Genomic DNA, 17,500 nt, shown 5'->3' on the forward strand with positions numbered 1-17,500 from the left:
CATTATAGCGAAGACAGTAGTAAATATGAAAACCCAATTAAAGAATTTATGGACATAAGACAAGTGGGCATTAATATTTTTCTCATTAATTTTTATTCAATATTCTAGCACTCAAAATATTCTAATGATTTTTCCGAAAGGTTAATTGCGTCACATTGGACTATTTCGTCCAAGAATGTACCAGTTATTGAAGCATTGACTATATTGGGATCAAAGAATATTCGACTACCCATTGTTGTAAGAAAAAAGCACTTTCTAGCCAACTATAGTACAACTTCGCTTATTTGTACTAATGAAGACCAAAGTCAGTACGGATAAATCGAAAATACGGGTAATCAGAGAAGTATGGGCACTAAGCAAAGCAAATCCTCAAATGAGCACACTTTCCTTTGGGTCATCCTTCATTATGACAAAAAAAACATGTTTTGCAACAAAATTGCATGAAATTGTTTACAAATAATTAAGCTATGTATTTAGAAATAATTTTTTTACATCATTTCTTAACAGAGAACATGTCTACTGTCTGCTATTTCAAGCACTACTGGCGCTAGAATGGAGCACGGTCCAAGGTCAAGCAAACGTTTTATCATCAATATTGCCGTGCTAAGAAAGCACAAAAGTCATATCTACACTTTTTTTAAAATCAAAATTGAATTGTTGTCACCAGATGTTTCTTTGTCACATATTTCATCTAAATGCAACGTTTTATGGTCATTTGTTAATGGGAAATATTTTGTAAAAAGCTCTGAAAAAGTTGATGGAGGCGCAAAATTTTAAATGGCGATACCTCATTTTGAGCTTCAGTTACACATACGACTTTTGCACTTAGCACGGCAGAAGAGATCAAAATAAAAAGCGAAAGTTTAGTTTACTTATAATGTTCTTGTTATCATAATTTAAAAAATCCGTAAGAGCATTTTTTTTTTCAAAAGGGCTTTAAATTTGATCCGGAATTAACAAGAGTTAGAAAAACGAGGTTCCACTGCAGATAGTTATGATTCCATTTACATCAAAGTCTACTACTAAGGGGCCATTCATTAATTACGTAAAGGTCCCGAGGGGAAGGAGGGGTTGGAAAAATCTCTACATACCCTTACTTTGGGGGAAGGGGGGTGTTCAAACAAATTCTTAAGTAATACTTACCAAATCAAAATTTAAGTTTGAAATCATGCAGTCAAGTTGTTTGACTGGGATTATGTTTCATTTGCATCTGGAAGGTATAAAACATATTAGGATGAACTGTTTTTTATTTGTTTTATAAAAAATAATTGGTGTAAAATATAATAAAAGAAACGCACTGTGTATGGCATGTTTTATTTTTAATTAGTATCGCATCATATACAAAAAAAAGTCAAAAAGAAAAAAAAACATTTAGTCTAGATTCTAACTTTTTAGTAAATATTTCTTTACACAAAAAGAGTTAATTTAATAATAGTGAATTTAATTTCGATTCCAGTGATGTAAGATTCGTTATTTTATTGTGAAAAATGAAATGGAATCTTACGTAAGAGTAGGAGGGAGGGGTTTGAAAAACCTTACGTATCCTTACGTGGGGGGGGGGGTCAAAAATTGCCAAAATCATCCTTACGTTATTAATGAATGAACCCTAATGAAAAACATAAACTTGGTTGATGCACGTTTCTTCACTACGTCCTAAATTGGTAACAGCCGCACGAATTTGGTGAAAATCCGCTTCACGGTGTATTGTTCTCCGAACTAGCCATCCAAGTAATACTATTTTTCAACTGGTTTCTAATGAACGTCTTAGACCTGCTTGCACGTTTTTTTTTTTTTTTTTTCAATTAGGATCTGCAAAATATTTTCCAATCACCGTAAGTGTGATTTTTAATGTATACAGAATACTCCAACATGGTGTTGAGTGCGACTAAATATGTTTCAAACGGTCACGGATGTGAAAGCCTACTACTAATAAAGAACATAAACTTGGTTAAGGTGATGCACGTTTCTTTACTGCGTCATGAATTGGCAACAGCCGCACGAAATGGATGAAAATCCGCTGCACAGTGTATTTGTTCTCCGAACTCTGGCCATCCAAGTAATCTGGTTTCTAATGAACCTCTTACAGACCTGCTTGCAGGTTGTTTTTTTTAATTAGGATCTACAAAATATTTTCCCAATCACCGTAAGTTGATTTTTAATGTATACAGAATACTCCAACATGGTGTTGAGTGCAACTAAATATGTTTCAAACGGTCACGGATGTGAAAGCCTACTACTAATAAAGAACATAAACTTGGTTAAGGTGATGCACGTTTCTTTACTGCGTCATGAATTGGCAACAGCCGCACGAAATGGATGAAAATCCGCTGCACAGTGTATTGTTCTCCGAACTCTGGCCATCCAAGTAATCTGGTTTCTAATGAACCTCTTACAGACCTGCTTGCAGGTTGTTTTTTTTAATTAGGATCTACAAAATATTTTCCCAATCACTGTAAGTGTGATTTTTAATGCGTACAAAATACTCAAACACAGTGTTGCGTGCAACTAAATATGTTTCAAACGGTCACAAATGTAAAAGCCAATTATTTTTTTTTTTTTTTTATTTCTTTCAACAAATACACTAAGCATCGCTTTTTACACAAATAACGGAATTTTGTTACATTTAAGCAATATTATATTAACTTCGTGTTGGTAAAACTTAGAAATTAAATTGATTAACTTACATTCTTGATGGAGAAAAATACCTAAACGTATTTCTCAATTTAAAAATATAATTCTACCTGATTTACCAGTTCGAAAATGGAACAACAAGCACTCCAACAAGCTGCTCAGTAAAAAATCTTAAATCTAGGGTACTGTCCGACCACGGATTGTACAGAAAGGAAAACATCTGGTTTATAGGCGGAAACATATGCATCTATTAGTTTTTAGGGATGTCACCGTTTGCAGATGTATTAATGCAGATGTCTAAATTAAGCAGTCTCATTCAAATGAGCGGAACACGCACATTATATTTTTACTTTTCCCCTCATTCAGATAGACTTGTCTTAATTGGACGTTTGCCAATTCCATACAAACCGTGGTTGGATAGTAATCTGATCAGTAAATGAACAGTTTCCTGTGCTTAGTTTTTTCTTAATTACAAAACTTTCCATACTTTGGGAATAATTATCGTATGACTGTCTATGTATTTTTCAGGCTGTTCGAACACCAACGAGAGATTACAATGGCGTGAAATTACTTTTCGGCTACTATAACCTGCTCTATTACATCGACAGGAGGTTCTTTCCCCCTCATAGAAATATGGGAATATTTTTTGAATGGTAAGTTAGTTTACTACTTGCATTTCATTTAAATCTGGGTTGGTTTGAAAAAAAAAATCCTGATTTGAGTTAGTGTAAGTTCAAAATTTGCTTTTCTTTTTGTCGACAACACTGCATGCACTGTATATACATCCATTTTATCACCAATGTGTTTGTGTATTTAAGTGTACATGAATGCATGACATGTACTCTGTTATTTTTCCTACACCAAACAACAGCAAAATAATAGTTGAGCATCCTGCATGAATTTGCTTACTCAAAACGCTTTGATGTACCTGAAAATGAACAAGATGGCCCGTGACTACGTCGAAAGTTTTTGATGTACGATTTCTGCAACATTCTGATGATGCTTAAGGTATTTTTTAAGCAACTATATAAGTTTATTTACAAATTTAGGCAACTATGACTGTTTAAAAAAAGTCGTGTTTCGTAAAAGTCTTATATCAGTTCTGTTTTCGCCAAGATCAAAGTAAGTAAGTCCCTAAACGTACCTCTTTCTACTCTTACCCAATCCAAATATGATGCAGGTGACGCCATGCCCATTCGAAGATACATTATAAACCACTGAATAACGGACGCGGACAATTGCCATCATTACCCTGACGTTTTAATTTCGTTTTGAGGATTATGTATGTAGATTCTTTTAAATATTTTCAAAACCTTAGCTCTGTTTTTTTTTTTTCACTTAAAATTTTTTTATGGTGAAATATTCCTTTATAAAATTTTAGGTATGCATTATTCATTAAAGTCAGAACCGTCGTCATAATCTTTTTGCGAGTAGACCTCCCTTATTTAGTCAAAACCTATTTTGAGCAATCTAAATACATTTAATTTTATCATCACTGCATCACTCAATCTTCATGCGCGCAGTACTGAAACATTCTAGTATTATAGTTAAAAATATTTTCTTTTCTTTTCTTTGAAAGGTTTGATTCGCTTACTGGAGTGCCAAGTACGCAGAAAACTATTGCTTTTGAAAAAGCAAGCGTCCTCTTCAACATTGCTGCTCTGTACACACAAATAGCGGCAAAGCAGGTGAGTGAAAATTTTATAGAGTACGAGCCCGTGACCTACGTCATAGTATAAAAGCCCAAATTTTTTCCGCGTAAGCACATCACAGCAGGTAAGAAAGGTTCGCTATTATTTAAGCTGAGTCGTTCTGGCTTAGGCAGGAAGCAGATAGCAAAAGTTAAGTAAAAATTGAGTCATTCCATGTCAAATGACCGTGTCGTCTCCACCCGACCATTTCCGATTTGAACAAAATTTTATAGAAGTGCAGACATGCCTTTGAATCTAACCTCTCTAAATTTTCAGCTTCCAAGACCCAAATCCTGAGGAATAGTGTCGATTGAAAAAAAGGGCTGCAAAATCGTGGATCAGCTTTGTGAACTGAACTGTCATGTTTAGCACGATTCTCCCATTGGAGGCCATTTTGGAGCCCACTTTTTTTTCTTTTCTTTTTGAGGCGTCCTATATCGTCACGATTTGTGTCTTGGAAGCTGAAAATTTGCATAGGTTAGTTTCAAAGGCATATCTGAACCTCTCTATAACGTCCACCAAAACAGATGGTTAGATGGGGAACACCAGGTCACGTGACGTGGAATGGATCTATGATGTTTAGCTTTTGCAGCAATTTTGTGCACCTTTTCTACCTGTTTCCTGCCAAAACCACAACGACTCAGCTTAAATAATAGCGAAGCTTTCTTACCTGCTTTGATGTCCTTGCTCAGAAAACTTTTGGGCCTTTATACTATGACGTAGGTCTGGCATTCATGGACTCTTGGACTAATACTGTCTCTGCAGAAAAATAACTGAAATGCCTGGAGGGGGGGGGGGCATCTCCCAAAAGAGTTAATCTTAATATGATAAATCTTAATATGATAAATATTGTAAATAATATTTATTTATGATGTTCATTTGTCTTTGTGTTTATGTGTACTTCCTTAATAATTCATAAAATTAAAAAAAAAAGTAAGACAATATTTGAAAGTTTTTCTTTTTCACCACCATCAGTGAAAATTACTTTAATAAAAATTTCAGATAATTAAATTACCGCTGAACGCTTTGCGCGGGTCAGCTAGTACTGTTGATTCTTATTCTCATTTGCTTTCATTGCTTTCTGGTTTATTTTTTTCTTCACTCTTAAAAACCATTTTCTTTTATAAGATATATTTTCCTATCCATTCCTTTTTGGAATTGTATAAAAAGAAGTTACTGTTGCCAGTTCTTCTAACAAAAACTTTAAACCTTATTTTAAAAATAAATAGCTAAATAAATTAGATAACGAGCTTTTAATTCACTGCTAAACGCTCTTTGTAACCTCAAACCTTGGATCTGCATTATTTTTTTCAGGTTGTGACTTTGTTGCGACGATTTTTTTTTTTCATTACAGGACACCTTCTTGTGTCATTTTGTTCTCCACGCCTTTGAGGCAGAGTCAATGATCATTTCCCCTACGTCTCCAACATCTCTATGTGCGTCGTCTTGTAGCGAGGACGAGTTGTTTTCTTTGCACTAACACTGTGCCAGCAAGAAAACAACTTGTACAGAATTTTTTTCTTTAAATTAAAATGGAGAATTAGATGGAAAACATTTGCCAGATTACTTGAATATTAAAGTATTTTAATATTCAAGTAATTTGGCAAATGTAGCTTTAAAAAAATAAATAAATTGATTAATTAATTAAAAAACCTTAAACTATTTATTTCAGGGAAATTCTCGAAATAGATTGGATAAGGTTGAAGTGAGACTAGCCAGCATATGACTTCGACAGCCTATGAGGTTGGGTATTAACGTTCTTCAGAGCTTTTACATTTACCTTCTGACAGCCTTTTTTTTTTTTTTTTGACAAAGTTGCTTCAAAATATGTAAAACATCTTAAATAAAAACCAGTGTAAAAACATCCGTACTACTAAAAAGACATATCATTTATACAAAGTATTTAGGAAACTATATTTAGTTAAAGTATATTACAGTACGGCTCTGGTAAGTTGAGGTTTGACTTTAACAATATTTCCAGCAGCAGGAGTGACCAAAAAAAAAACAGAAAATAACTAATTATCCATGCCTCAAATATGACGATTGATGTTTCTCCATTCCATTTAAGTAAACATGGAATTTTTCATAGCGTTTTTTAGTTTGTCAAATGTGTTTTTTGAATTGACATGAAAAAAATTTTCAATTATTTTTAGTTTATTAGTACTTTTTGGTGTTTTTTAATTTTTTTTAATCTTTAACTTCGCTTGAAGTAATCCTTTTCAGAGGTGGCCAGCCTTATTAGGACCCATGTTCTTTATTGGGCCAAATCAACTTTCTTTGGTAAAACCTTTGACAAACTAATTGAAACTTAAAATTACACTTTGAATTATCATTTTCTTATTTTTCATTGATCAGTTGATGCATGTGCAACGGTTTGAATTAATTGAATCGAGGGCAAGATGTTAGGATTAGATATTAAGCCTTCAACCTTAGGATGGTTTTATTTGGAGCACTCATTTTATACGTAAAAACTTATACATATGGAAATCATGAGATTTGCAGCGTTTTCTACATTTATATCTCCCGTGGAAAATCGTGGGATAAGTAGTCAAGGGGTTGAGTCTTGAGTTATATTGTCAAATCTTAGTATGGTGATGCATTTGTTTATAATGACTTTCATGAACCTAGAGAAACTTCTGGATGAAGCAGTGGCTCGGTGTTAAGCAGTGCCGGATCTAGGGGGAGCAAAATGGGGCCCTTGCCATGGGCGGTAAATTTATCTTACTTATGAAAGCTGTTATTTTCGTTAAAAATAATTATAGAAATTAAGGAAAATAGGTAAGGGCGGCAGATTCAAGTTTTTAGGAAAAATAGTTAGGCCACTGGGCGTTAAGGATAAAAATTGAGTATACTGTGCCTTTGAGTATCAGTAAACTAGTATAAACATTTGCTGCAGTAAATAGTTTTTGCATTTTCAAAGTGTCTGAAAGTATTCAAGTTCGTACTCTGACAATGTATTTAATTATCGTTTTCATCTTGCAGGATCGTCTGACAAGCTCAGGGGTGGATTCGGCGGTGGACAACTTTCTCAGGGCTGCTGGAATGTTTCGATACATACGAGACAACTTCAGCAATGCCCCCAGCATGGACCTCTCCTCCGACACACTAGATACGCTCATACAACTCATGCTTGTAAGTGAGCCTTATTCTCAGAATATATGTTTTTTAAACTTGTGAAAAAAGTTAATCTTAAAATACATTTTTGCAATCTGCGTGATAAAACATTCCATTTTTTTTTTACTGCTTGGTAGTTTAGAGATACAACAAGGTACTTCAGAGCCGATCCAATTTGTAAACACCTTCACCAGTGTTGAATCTCTGTAAGATGGTGCGAATTAGAAGAAAACCGCATGACTTGAATCATGGCTCCACTTAATTCTTATAGGCCGTGACAATCGCTGAAACTCCTGACGACAAAGAGCGCGCTACAGGGAACCCCTGTTTCCATTACGTTGCCATTGATTGATTGATGCAGGGGTTCCTATCAAATGCCTCTGTGGTCAAAATGGGCGACGTCCAATCAAAAATAAACAAACTTTGAAATGTTAACATTGATTGGTGGATACATGAGTTGCATCGGTTTAACACAGAAAAGTCATAAATTGTTAGGGCCCGTTTAGTGTCAGCGCCATCTAGTGGGGCCATGCTTGAATTCATCAGTGCTCAAACTCATCCTGCAATCAAAACTGCATTCGGAAGACCATCAACCAGCAGTTGTCTTGGTAGCATTCACCAGCTGATTCTAATTTTTATCAAACACTTGAACCGTCGATTGAAGCCTGTTATCGGTCTTTCTCACATAGTAATTCGAACCTCCGACATAAATCCGAATCTCCAAATGAAACCTTCGTATTGGTTGAACTACATAGGTACTCTTTGATCGGCAGTTCGGGTATCTAATGGAAATTCCAATCGGCTGGTAAATTAAGTGTGCAGTTTTTGACGACTCATAATTAACTAGGATTTGTTTGGTTAAAGGTTTTGCAAGTAGTTGTTTTATGCACATGCAGAGAATACAGCTGTTGTTTACCGGATAATTTAAATTAAATGAACTTCTAGCGAGATCTCAGGCATTCTGGAATGGGTTCATTCATTGTGTAACTAGAACGTGAAATCTTAGATCTAGTTACAAGTTTAATTCTTGTATTTAAGTACTCATACTTAAGTTCGTGTTGGAACACTAGTCAAGTGAGCTGATAAAGAAAATGCATCTTCAATTGCTTTTCCCCAGCCAGTCTTTCGTGGATGGGTATTTAGCTGAGGATCTGGTCATGAGTGCAAAGAAAATAATGAGCAATTTTTGATTGCCTCTCTACTCAAAAAAAAAAAAAAAAAACATTTCATTGATAATTAGTTAGCTGAATCGAGAACCTTTTCTTGATAATGTTTATTATTTTTTTGACAATATTTTCTATAAATAAAGAGCAGAGATTCTATTGAGTTTAATCTACATGTTTAAGCTCAAGCAATCCATTTATTTCTAGCAATTTTTAACATCATCTCTCTTTTTAGGCACAAGCAAGAGAGTGTCTCTTTGAGAAACTAACGCCTGGCGTTGAAAATCTAGGCCTGCAGACCTGCCTGGAAGTCGCACAAGAAGCTCAAGAGGTGAGAGATAATGACTGTTATGACCATTGGGGTGGGGGTGGGGGGCTTATTCGATTACATAAATTTTTAAGAGTTTTATTTGTTGCATTGCCATTTTGTAACGAGAAATGTTAGCATTACAAAATCTAATTGTGAACTTGCTCATTGTACTTTGTTAATTTAATGAAAAATAAATAATTGAAATATTTTTTTAAAATCCTTGTTCACATTGATTGTCAAAAGAAAAAAAAAATAAACTGCTGGACTAAGCGTGTTACCTCATTTCGGTTCAGTGATTTGGGTGTTTTTTTTTTTTTTTTTAAGTTCATTGTTAAATTGCTTGTATCAGAAGGAAGAAAGAAAACTAGCCATCATAATAAAATCCTTCTTACTAGTTTATCTGATTGATATTAGTTACGGCAATATTATTCATCTGTTTCATCCATTAATTATCGTAATTTTTGAAAATCCGAATCATTTGTTAGTTTTAGTGAACAACCACCAGCCCCAAGCTCCAATCTACTCCGAATATTCTGAATTTGAATCAACAATCAAGGATGCAACGAAGACGGAGATCTTTCATTCAATGTAAATTATATCGCTTGCATATGTATAGTAGGGTGGGCCGAAAAAAAAACAACTTTTTTTTATATTTCGATGACGGGTAGTGCGGAAAAGGTGCATTGCTAGAGCAAAGTGCACATAAAAATTTGAATTTTTTCTGACAATTCCTTGATTTGCCGCAACTGGGTTGAAATTTCGAAAAAATGCTGTTTTTTCATGTTTTTAGCCAAAATTAGTAAAAATAGTATGTTTTTATTTTCGATGATGAGTCGCGCAAAAAAGGTACCATTGGAGGCACTAAACTCTCATAAAAGTTTTGGGGTGTGTGGTATAGCTCTTTCCTTTGCTACAAACGAGTAGAACTTTTGTCAATTTTCAGTTTTTTTAACGTTTTCAATAAAAATTCTAAAATAGTAAAAATTTTGTTTCCGCCATATTTCTCTGCCATAACTCTACAATTTTATCACATGTGATGTATTTTTAGATGCGTGGTGCCTACCCTAATGTATAGTTGTATTTATCACTCAAATCGGCCGAAGGCGTACAGTTTCAACTGATAAGTGGTGGATTTACCACCTCACAACTGTCGCAGTTGTGAAGAGTTCCCACAGCATAGAGACCACAAATGGGAGTCCAAAAAAATCATGAGAAATATTTGACGTAATTTTGTTCCTGTCTGCGCTGCCCCTAAAAATGTGTTGCGGCGGGCCTCCAAACCTCTAAATTCCGCCATTGCAATTGATGAGTTCAAACTGTTAGTTGAAACACTACGTGCGCAGCCGGCTTGACAGTAATTAAACCAAGAACTGTACAGTTGACCCCCTACACCTGCAACAATCAGTTGAACCTTTCAGTGAATAAACACTGAAGTTCATAGACTAATAATAAGAATAGACCGAGCTATGGCAACCCTTTTGCTGCTCATAAACCAAACCATGTGACAGGTGGTTATCCTAGCAACAGCGGGCGTCGATCGTAGTCGCGAGAAATAAAATAAATAGAATTGATGGAACACGGAAGAATGATCTTTTATGGAGTCCGATTTGTAAATTTGTTATTCTAAGTTGTAAATATTTTGTTAATATAGTGAGTTTTTCGTTTAGATAGTATTGTGCATTTTCTTTAGTCAATTTCAATAACTCTCTAAAGCAATTAAAGATGCAAGCGCCCTAAAAGAATCGGCAAACGTAAGATTTTTACCTACAATTTCAATTTAAGATACCGATTAGTACATTTTAGCGTTAACGCAAAACGTTTACGCCATTATGTTCACGCTAACGCTGACGTAGCAGTTCCAAATGAAATAAAAGTTACTGAAAACTGTGATCGAAAACTAATTACTAATGTCAAAATAAAGCATAACTAAAAGAGAAACAGTTCAATCTCTGTTCCTGGAAAAAAATTATAACGAAAACACATTACGTCTTAAAATACATGTCGAGTGCCAAACTATAGATAATGTTGCCATATAGCAGCCATGCAGCCAAAGTTTTCGCCAAGCCTCCCACCAGTCACATGATGTATCCATGAACCAATTTTTTCATCAGCAAGTCTGGGAAAGCTCGGTCTACTCTTATTATTATTCTATGCTGAAGTTTATTTCCTCTCATTTTAACTAAATAGTTGAGTTAAGCTGATGAGACTGAAATTCCCAAGCACATTGAGAGGTTAACTTAAATCATGGCTCCACTTGATTCTTATATTCTGTCACAATATCTGCGAATGTGATTCAACCTTGAATTCACTCCAAACTTAATTGGCATTTTTCTCCTTCCAGGTATCTGCCGTGTACTCCTCGGTTCACAAAGTGATGAACAACAGTTCTGTAAAGGATTACGTGCCTTATTCTTGGATAAGTCTACTCATAGTTAAATCCGAACATTACAGAGCTTTAGCACATCACTATGCAGCAGTTGGTTTGCTCGAGCATAATGGTACGTTTGAACGAACCGGGTGAGGACTTTGATTCTTGTTATTTTCGGTATTTAAATCTTCCTTCTCCAACCATCATGGTATGGACTTTGTTTGTAACAACCTATCATTTCAGATGTTTTAATAAATAATGCTATACTGTTACTGAGGTTTACTGTACGCTAGAGAGCAAGCTTTTGATTTAAAAAAGACCACATTTGTGTGGAATGTGCAGTATAAACTACAGTTGGGGCAAGCCCAACCCGACAGCTTCACAATGCTGTGATTAGGATCTGCGTAGCCTTCACAATGCTGCCAGGTTAGGTTTACCCCGACTATAAATGTCAGGGCCCGATTAAAATATCAGGGGGCCCTAGGCCATATGCTTTTTCGGGGCCCCTATGTAGTCAACCCTTTCAATGTTAGTCATTGGCAAAAAGTTTTAGCTCTTGGTCCCCATTTGGGGTACCCTAAAAAGTAGGGTAGTAAGCCAACTAGGCCATGGCCTAGTTGGCTTATTCAGTAATCAGACCCTGATATTTGCAACAGAGTGCAATACAACGATAAATCCCTCTGACGATAGTATTTTGTCGTGATGTCCGTAAATTAGAAAACAAAAAAAAGTGCAATCACCTTTTATTTTAATAATGATCCTGCAATTCTGCATCTATGTGAGACGATGGTTTTCTGGAGGACGATTGTTATTTAGTAATTCAGTTTTAACTATCAGTAAAAGAAAAAAAATGTTGTTTTTTTTTCGTTGTTTTCCCAGAAAACTTTCAGTCTTCCCAGATTGATGAAGAATGGCTTTCAAGCTTTCCATCACTCAAAGCTTGATCGTTTTTTAAAAATATTATTGTTAAGGATTAAAAGTTTATTGCCTCTCAGTATAATGTTACATTTCCCTATAGCGATAGTTGTATTGGATCCCCTAAGAATTGCTGCAACAGGTTGGCTTTAGTGGCATTTATAATGTTACCGATTTTTTTCATAGATATTATTATGTAATTAGCTTGTTGTAATCGTGCTAAACTTGACGTTTATTCCATTGATTTTCACTCGAAAGTATCTTATTTCTCGAAGCTTTCCTGCGAAGCACCAGTTAACATGGATTTCTATGCATTGCCGAGCAGGCTTCATTTTTGGCGACTGATTTTTGGCACCGAATCGGCAATAAGTGGATGCAATTGATGGACATTTTAGTGACTGTAGAGACTTCATTTGTTAATCTTTACTAGTAATAAAGCTGAAAGTCTCTCTGTCTGGATCTCTCTCTGTCTGTCAGAATCTTTGTGACGCGCATAGCGCCTAGACCATTCGGCCGATTTCATGAAATTTGGCACAGAATTAGTGTGTAGCATGGGGATGTGCACCTTGAAGTGATTTTTCAAAAATTCGATTTTGTTCTTTTTCAATTCCAATTTTAAGAACATTTTTCCGAGGAAAATTATCATAAGATGGAAGAGTAAATTACCAAGTTATCATAACGTGGAACTATAACATGGGCAAGTTAATTGGGGAGAAATTCACCACACATTATTTGTAAATATACAGGCGAACCAAAAGACCTTTAAATTCTACTACGGGCCAAGCCGTGCGGGTGCCACTAGTAATGTAAATAAATTCCCTGTGTTTTCGAAAGAAATGAGTCACAGCTTCAAGAATACATGAAATAAAGACAGACTCGTAACAATATAAAGCAATTAAAGCCCATGACTTCACGAGTATTTTTGAAATGATCGATTCCTTTTTGCATGCTCTTTTTATAAAATTCAAAAAAACATATTCTTGCTTACTTTAATCCAGGTGAAATCAACAAAGAAACTGAGATTTACCTAGAGTTTGTTCATAGCATTGATGCCAATGACAGCCCTACTTGTATGGATATCAAAGTGCCTAGAACGATGGAGGAAAGGCGGCAGCTTGGTAAGAATGTTATTAACTTACTTTCATTTCCTTGTACATAGCAAAGAAAAATATAGTACTCAGGTCCTGATCAAGCCCAAATGCCTTGGGCCTGGTAAAATTTGGTGCATAAAACCCACATGTTTTTATTGTAGTTTTTCAAAAAAAAAAGGGGGGGGGGGTGGAGAAGGAAAGAAATTTACTCTATTGTCTGGTACAACTAAAATCATGGTGTTAAGGTCCACAGACCCACAGAACAATGCGTTTATCAGACCCTGATTGTATACACACAAAAGTTTCCACTCAAATTCAACTTTCACTTTCTGTCACCCCTCAATAAATTTCGATAAGCTTCCATACGAACATATGGATAAACCAAGTATCCACTTTGGACCACGTCCTAGTGCATTTTTACCCGATTGAAATTTTACATACTATAATTAATAAAATAGTACATATTTGCTCAGAGCCGTGTCCAAGGGGAGGGTTTTAGGGGTGAAACCCCTCCCATTGAAAAAAAAAAAAATCAATGAATCATTAAACGATTTTCCAAAACGTATTTTTAGTTTTAATTAATTTTAGAGTTAAACTCTGATACAGTATTCACCCTCTTTAATATTTCCCCAACTTTAACAATTAACGTTTTCCTCAATTGTAGGATTCCCAAGCACCTTCGCTTCTAAGTGCTTGAGAAAATGGAATGGTTGGAGAGTCCGGCAATGCTGTAAGCATGCAGGGGAATTTTTTTTAAAAGAATATTAGACAATGACGTAGCCCCCCCCCCCAAAAAAAAACTTAGGGGCAGGGAAAATGGTTACTTTGCTTTTTGTTTTTTTATGGTACGCCTTTAGTGTTGGATGAATTAGTCGTTTCACACAGTAAAGAAATGTTTCCATGCGAAACAGCAATATTTTTTTTTTAATAAAACTTTTATTTTCATTCAATTCCTGTTCAATGTTATTTGATGGAAAAAAAAGAAAAAAAAAAAGAAGGAAAATGAGGTGGCATAAAAGAAATATGTGTGCCTTTACAAAATGTTCAACTGTACAAATAAGATTTCATTTAAAAAAAAACGTAAAACGTATTAAAAAAAGCCTAGTTATCGAACTAAAATGAATTATTCAACACGCGTAGTTAGTTTTCCTTTGACAACGGAAGTTACAAAGGGAAAAGGTTTCAACCCCTCCCTTTATGAAATCCTGGACACGGGCCTGTATTTGCTTCCAAAGAATGTTTTGTCTCGCCGATCTGGATTCTCGGACGTTTACTGTAATTACAATTCACTATTTGCCCTGAGTGCAAATTTGATTTTCTGCAGTCTAATAAAATGTTTGATCTCAACAGGGAAGGCTCATCTCCGCGAATCTCTGCTGTTACACGAGGAGGCTCTCCGGCTCCACCGCATGTGCAAGCAGTTGCGCCAAATCGACAACCTTCACGAGAGGCTGCGCATGGCTCACGATTCCTCACTCGACAGGTACGCCAGGTGTGAGCAGGAAGACGATTTCCAAGAAATCCTGGATCCGCCCCCCATACAAGGTGAACCTTTCTCTAGTACTGGTTTAACGGATTGAAAAATTTGTCATCATCATCTTCTTCAAGGATTAGGCATATAGCCTGTTCCGGCTTCTTGGTCGCCCCACCGCTTCCTGGGCCTACCACAGTCTCGTTTGCCCCTTGGTTCAAGGGCGCCCATGTAGAGGGGCAAGAGAGGGCTCGAGCCCCCCCCCCCCCCCCCCCCTTGAAATTAGAACTTCCTTGCTTTTAGTACTTTTTTCTTTGCAAAAATCTAAAAACATCTCTTCTCCTGCCTTTAATGAATAAGTTATTAAAAATGTCAAATTGTAATGACTTTAATCTGTCCTGAAATCAGTTTCCACGGGGAAAATATGCAGCTAAACCACGGGGAAAATATTTGAGCCCCCCCCCCCCCCTCCTTGTAACTTTGCATATGGGCGCCCATGCCTTGGTCTGTAACAAAGACAGCTCTTGGAAGTCCCTCTTGTGTCATACGTCGAACATGGTTTTTCCAATCGTTACAATATTCCGTAATTTTTTCATTGAGGCTGAATATCTGTATTTCCCTTCGAATAGATTCATTCCTTATTTTGTCTAGGATGGTCCAGTTCTTCAGTGATCGCAAATACTTTATCTCTGCTACTTGAATTCTACTAGTTTCTTGACTGTTGAAAGTCCATGTTTCAGAGCCGTATAGTAAGGTTGAGACCGCCATAACTTTATAGAACTTCAGTTGTGTTTTCTTTCTCGTTTTTCCCTTTTGGGTTCTTGTAAGGATTCCACATAATTTGAAATATTTGTTTGGGGGATTATTTCACGTTTTAATGCGAGGGTAACGTTTGATGACGCTTCCAATGTTCAATTTAGTTGCCGGATTTTTTTTTCACATTCTAATGACGCTTTTAATGTTCAATTTAGTTGGCGGTATATTTTACATTTTGACGGAACCTTTAATGTTGTTTGATGAACTTAATGATTTTTCCTTTGCGGATCATTTTGCACCTTAAAAGCTTTTAATAACCTAATATATTTATTTGTAAAATTTAAAAGAGCTGTTGCTTTTGTCTGGGGCACTACTCACAACTTTTTGCTTCTTTTCTTTTAATGATCTAGTTTCTTATACTACATTTGAGGCAGTGAGAAGCAAAGGGGACTTTTTCAAGTTTTGAGTAAAATGCTTATAAAGATTACGTCTTAGGTAGGCATTCATTGATTTTTTTTTTCTAAATCATACTGTACATCAACTTCTACCAGGGTTAATAGTACTATATTTTGCCCCGAGACAGAAGAGGGGTTTCCCTACCATTTGTACTGGTTATCTCCAAATTTTAAATTTTGCCTCTTGCATCCCTTTGCTTCTCACTACCTCATTTATGTACTTTGGTCATTACGGCTGCATTGGTTAATCACAGAAACTGGCTATATTTCTTTTCAACTTTTCTATTCCTAGATATTTGTGTAGTTGGAGCTAGGCTTGTATTTAATTTATCTTTTTCAAATTCTTATTTACATCCCGACTCATTCTTATTTTATAAATGAGTGTGTGTTAACAGGTTTTTGTCAACTGTCCTCATCCCTAAAAGCGAGCATTGAATGAGTATATAAAGCCTCTGTATGCAACCTAACTTATCATTTTATTCTAATGCATTGCTATGCTTACAGCTGCTACAAAATACCAATTAACTCTGATGCCTCCAGACTTCAGTGAGCATGCCATCAAAGACTTATTTCACGACTTGGTAAGTCTTTTTTTGTTCTTTGTACGACACTTCTGGGTCAATAACTGATTAAAGAAAGTCAGATTTTCATATTCTGTCCTGTTATCATTCAAAAATAGGACTCGCAGAAAAAAAACCACTAAAATTTATAGCAAAATATATGAACCTGATAAACTGTTAAAGGGCGAAGCCTCATACTTGTGCTCCATACAATGGACTCTCTCTGCTAAACACTCCATAATGTTAACACATCGATATTCTGAACACATTTTGATGGTCCTAGTGAATACGTATGCATTAACTAGTCGCCGTCTATAATGAACATCTCCATAATCTGAATACAGTTGAACTCTCTTAATACGATCACGTTTACTACGAAAAGACGGATAAAACGAATATTTTGTTCGTTAATTTTGGTTTGCTATGTAATTACATCGTAAATTTCACTTATGATATGTACGTTCAATTGAAAGTCTCGGCTAAGACGAACAAAAATTTCTGACTTCTTTACTTGATATGTTTGTGATTGAATACTGTAATTTTCTTTTTTAGAAATTATGCTTCATCTTGTTTGGTAAGTCTCATTGTGTATCGAGAAGAAAATACTAAATATTTTTGCATCGAAAATAAAGCTCGTCCATTCGTTTACCTGTGGACATTTCAATTTAATCGGAGATAAAACTTAATCTTCCATTGTGGATTACAAGTTATTCCGCAATTATCAATTATCTTCCTTTTTCAATACTTCCCAAAAACATTCTTTCATAATAAATAAGTGCTTTTGTTCTGAATGTACGATCAGTTATATTACAATATGTGTATTAGTGCGTTTCATCGTTTTTTCAAAGTATGACTCATTTACGGTTGTTTCGAAAAGCGGCTAATACGAACAAATTGGTGGATTTTTAACGTTTGTTCAACTGTAACCAAGTTCAACTGCATTTCTGTTTGGTCCCATGAGTGTTTAGAATAAAG

At 35.5% G+C, this 17,500-nt stretch overlaps 1 protein-coding gene across 1 annotated transcript in view; it reads left to right on the forward strand.

Moving 5' to 3' along the window:
* The window catches only part of LOC129224291 (rhophilin-2-like), a 164,412-nt gene that overhangs the window by 143,661 nt on the left and 3,251 nt on the right, over positions 1-17,500 (forward strand). The window contains exons 3-11 of the mRNA XM_054858723.1: positions 3-63; positions 3,160-3,284; positions 4,211-4,319; positions 7,305-7,454; positions 8,835-8,930; positions 11,251-11,407; positions 13,191-13,310; positions 14,634-14,828; positions 16,470-16,546. Of these exons, the coding sequence (XP_054714698.1) occupies positions 3-63; positions 3,160-3,284; positions 4,211-4,319; positions 7,305-7,454; positions 8,835-8,930; positions 11,251-11,407; positions 13,191-13,310; positions 14,634-14,828; positions 16,470-16,546 (1,090 nt within the window). The remainder of the gene's footprint in view (positions 1-2; positions 64-3,159; positions 3,285-4,210; positions 4,320-7,304; positions 7,455-8,834; positions 8,931-11,250; positions 11,408-13,190; positions 13,311-14,633; positions 14,829-16,469; positions 16,547-17,500) is intronic.

This window comes from Uloborus diversus, chromosome 6, assembly GCF_026930045.1.
Source record: "Uloborus diversus isolate 005 chromosome 6, Udiv.v.3.1, whole genome shotgun sequence".
Classification (NCBI taxonomy): Eukaryota; Metazoa; Arthropoda; class Arachnida; order Araneae; family Uloboridae; genus Uloborus; species Uloborus diversus.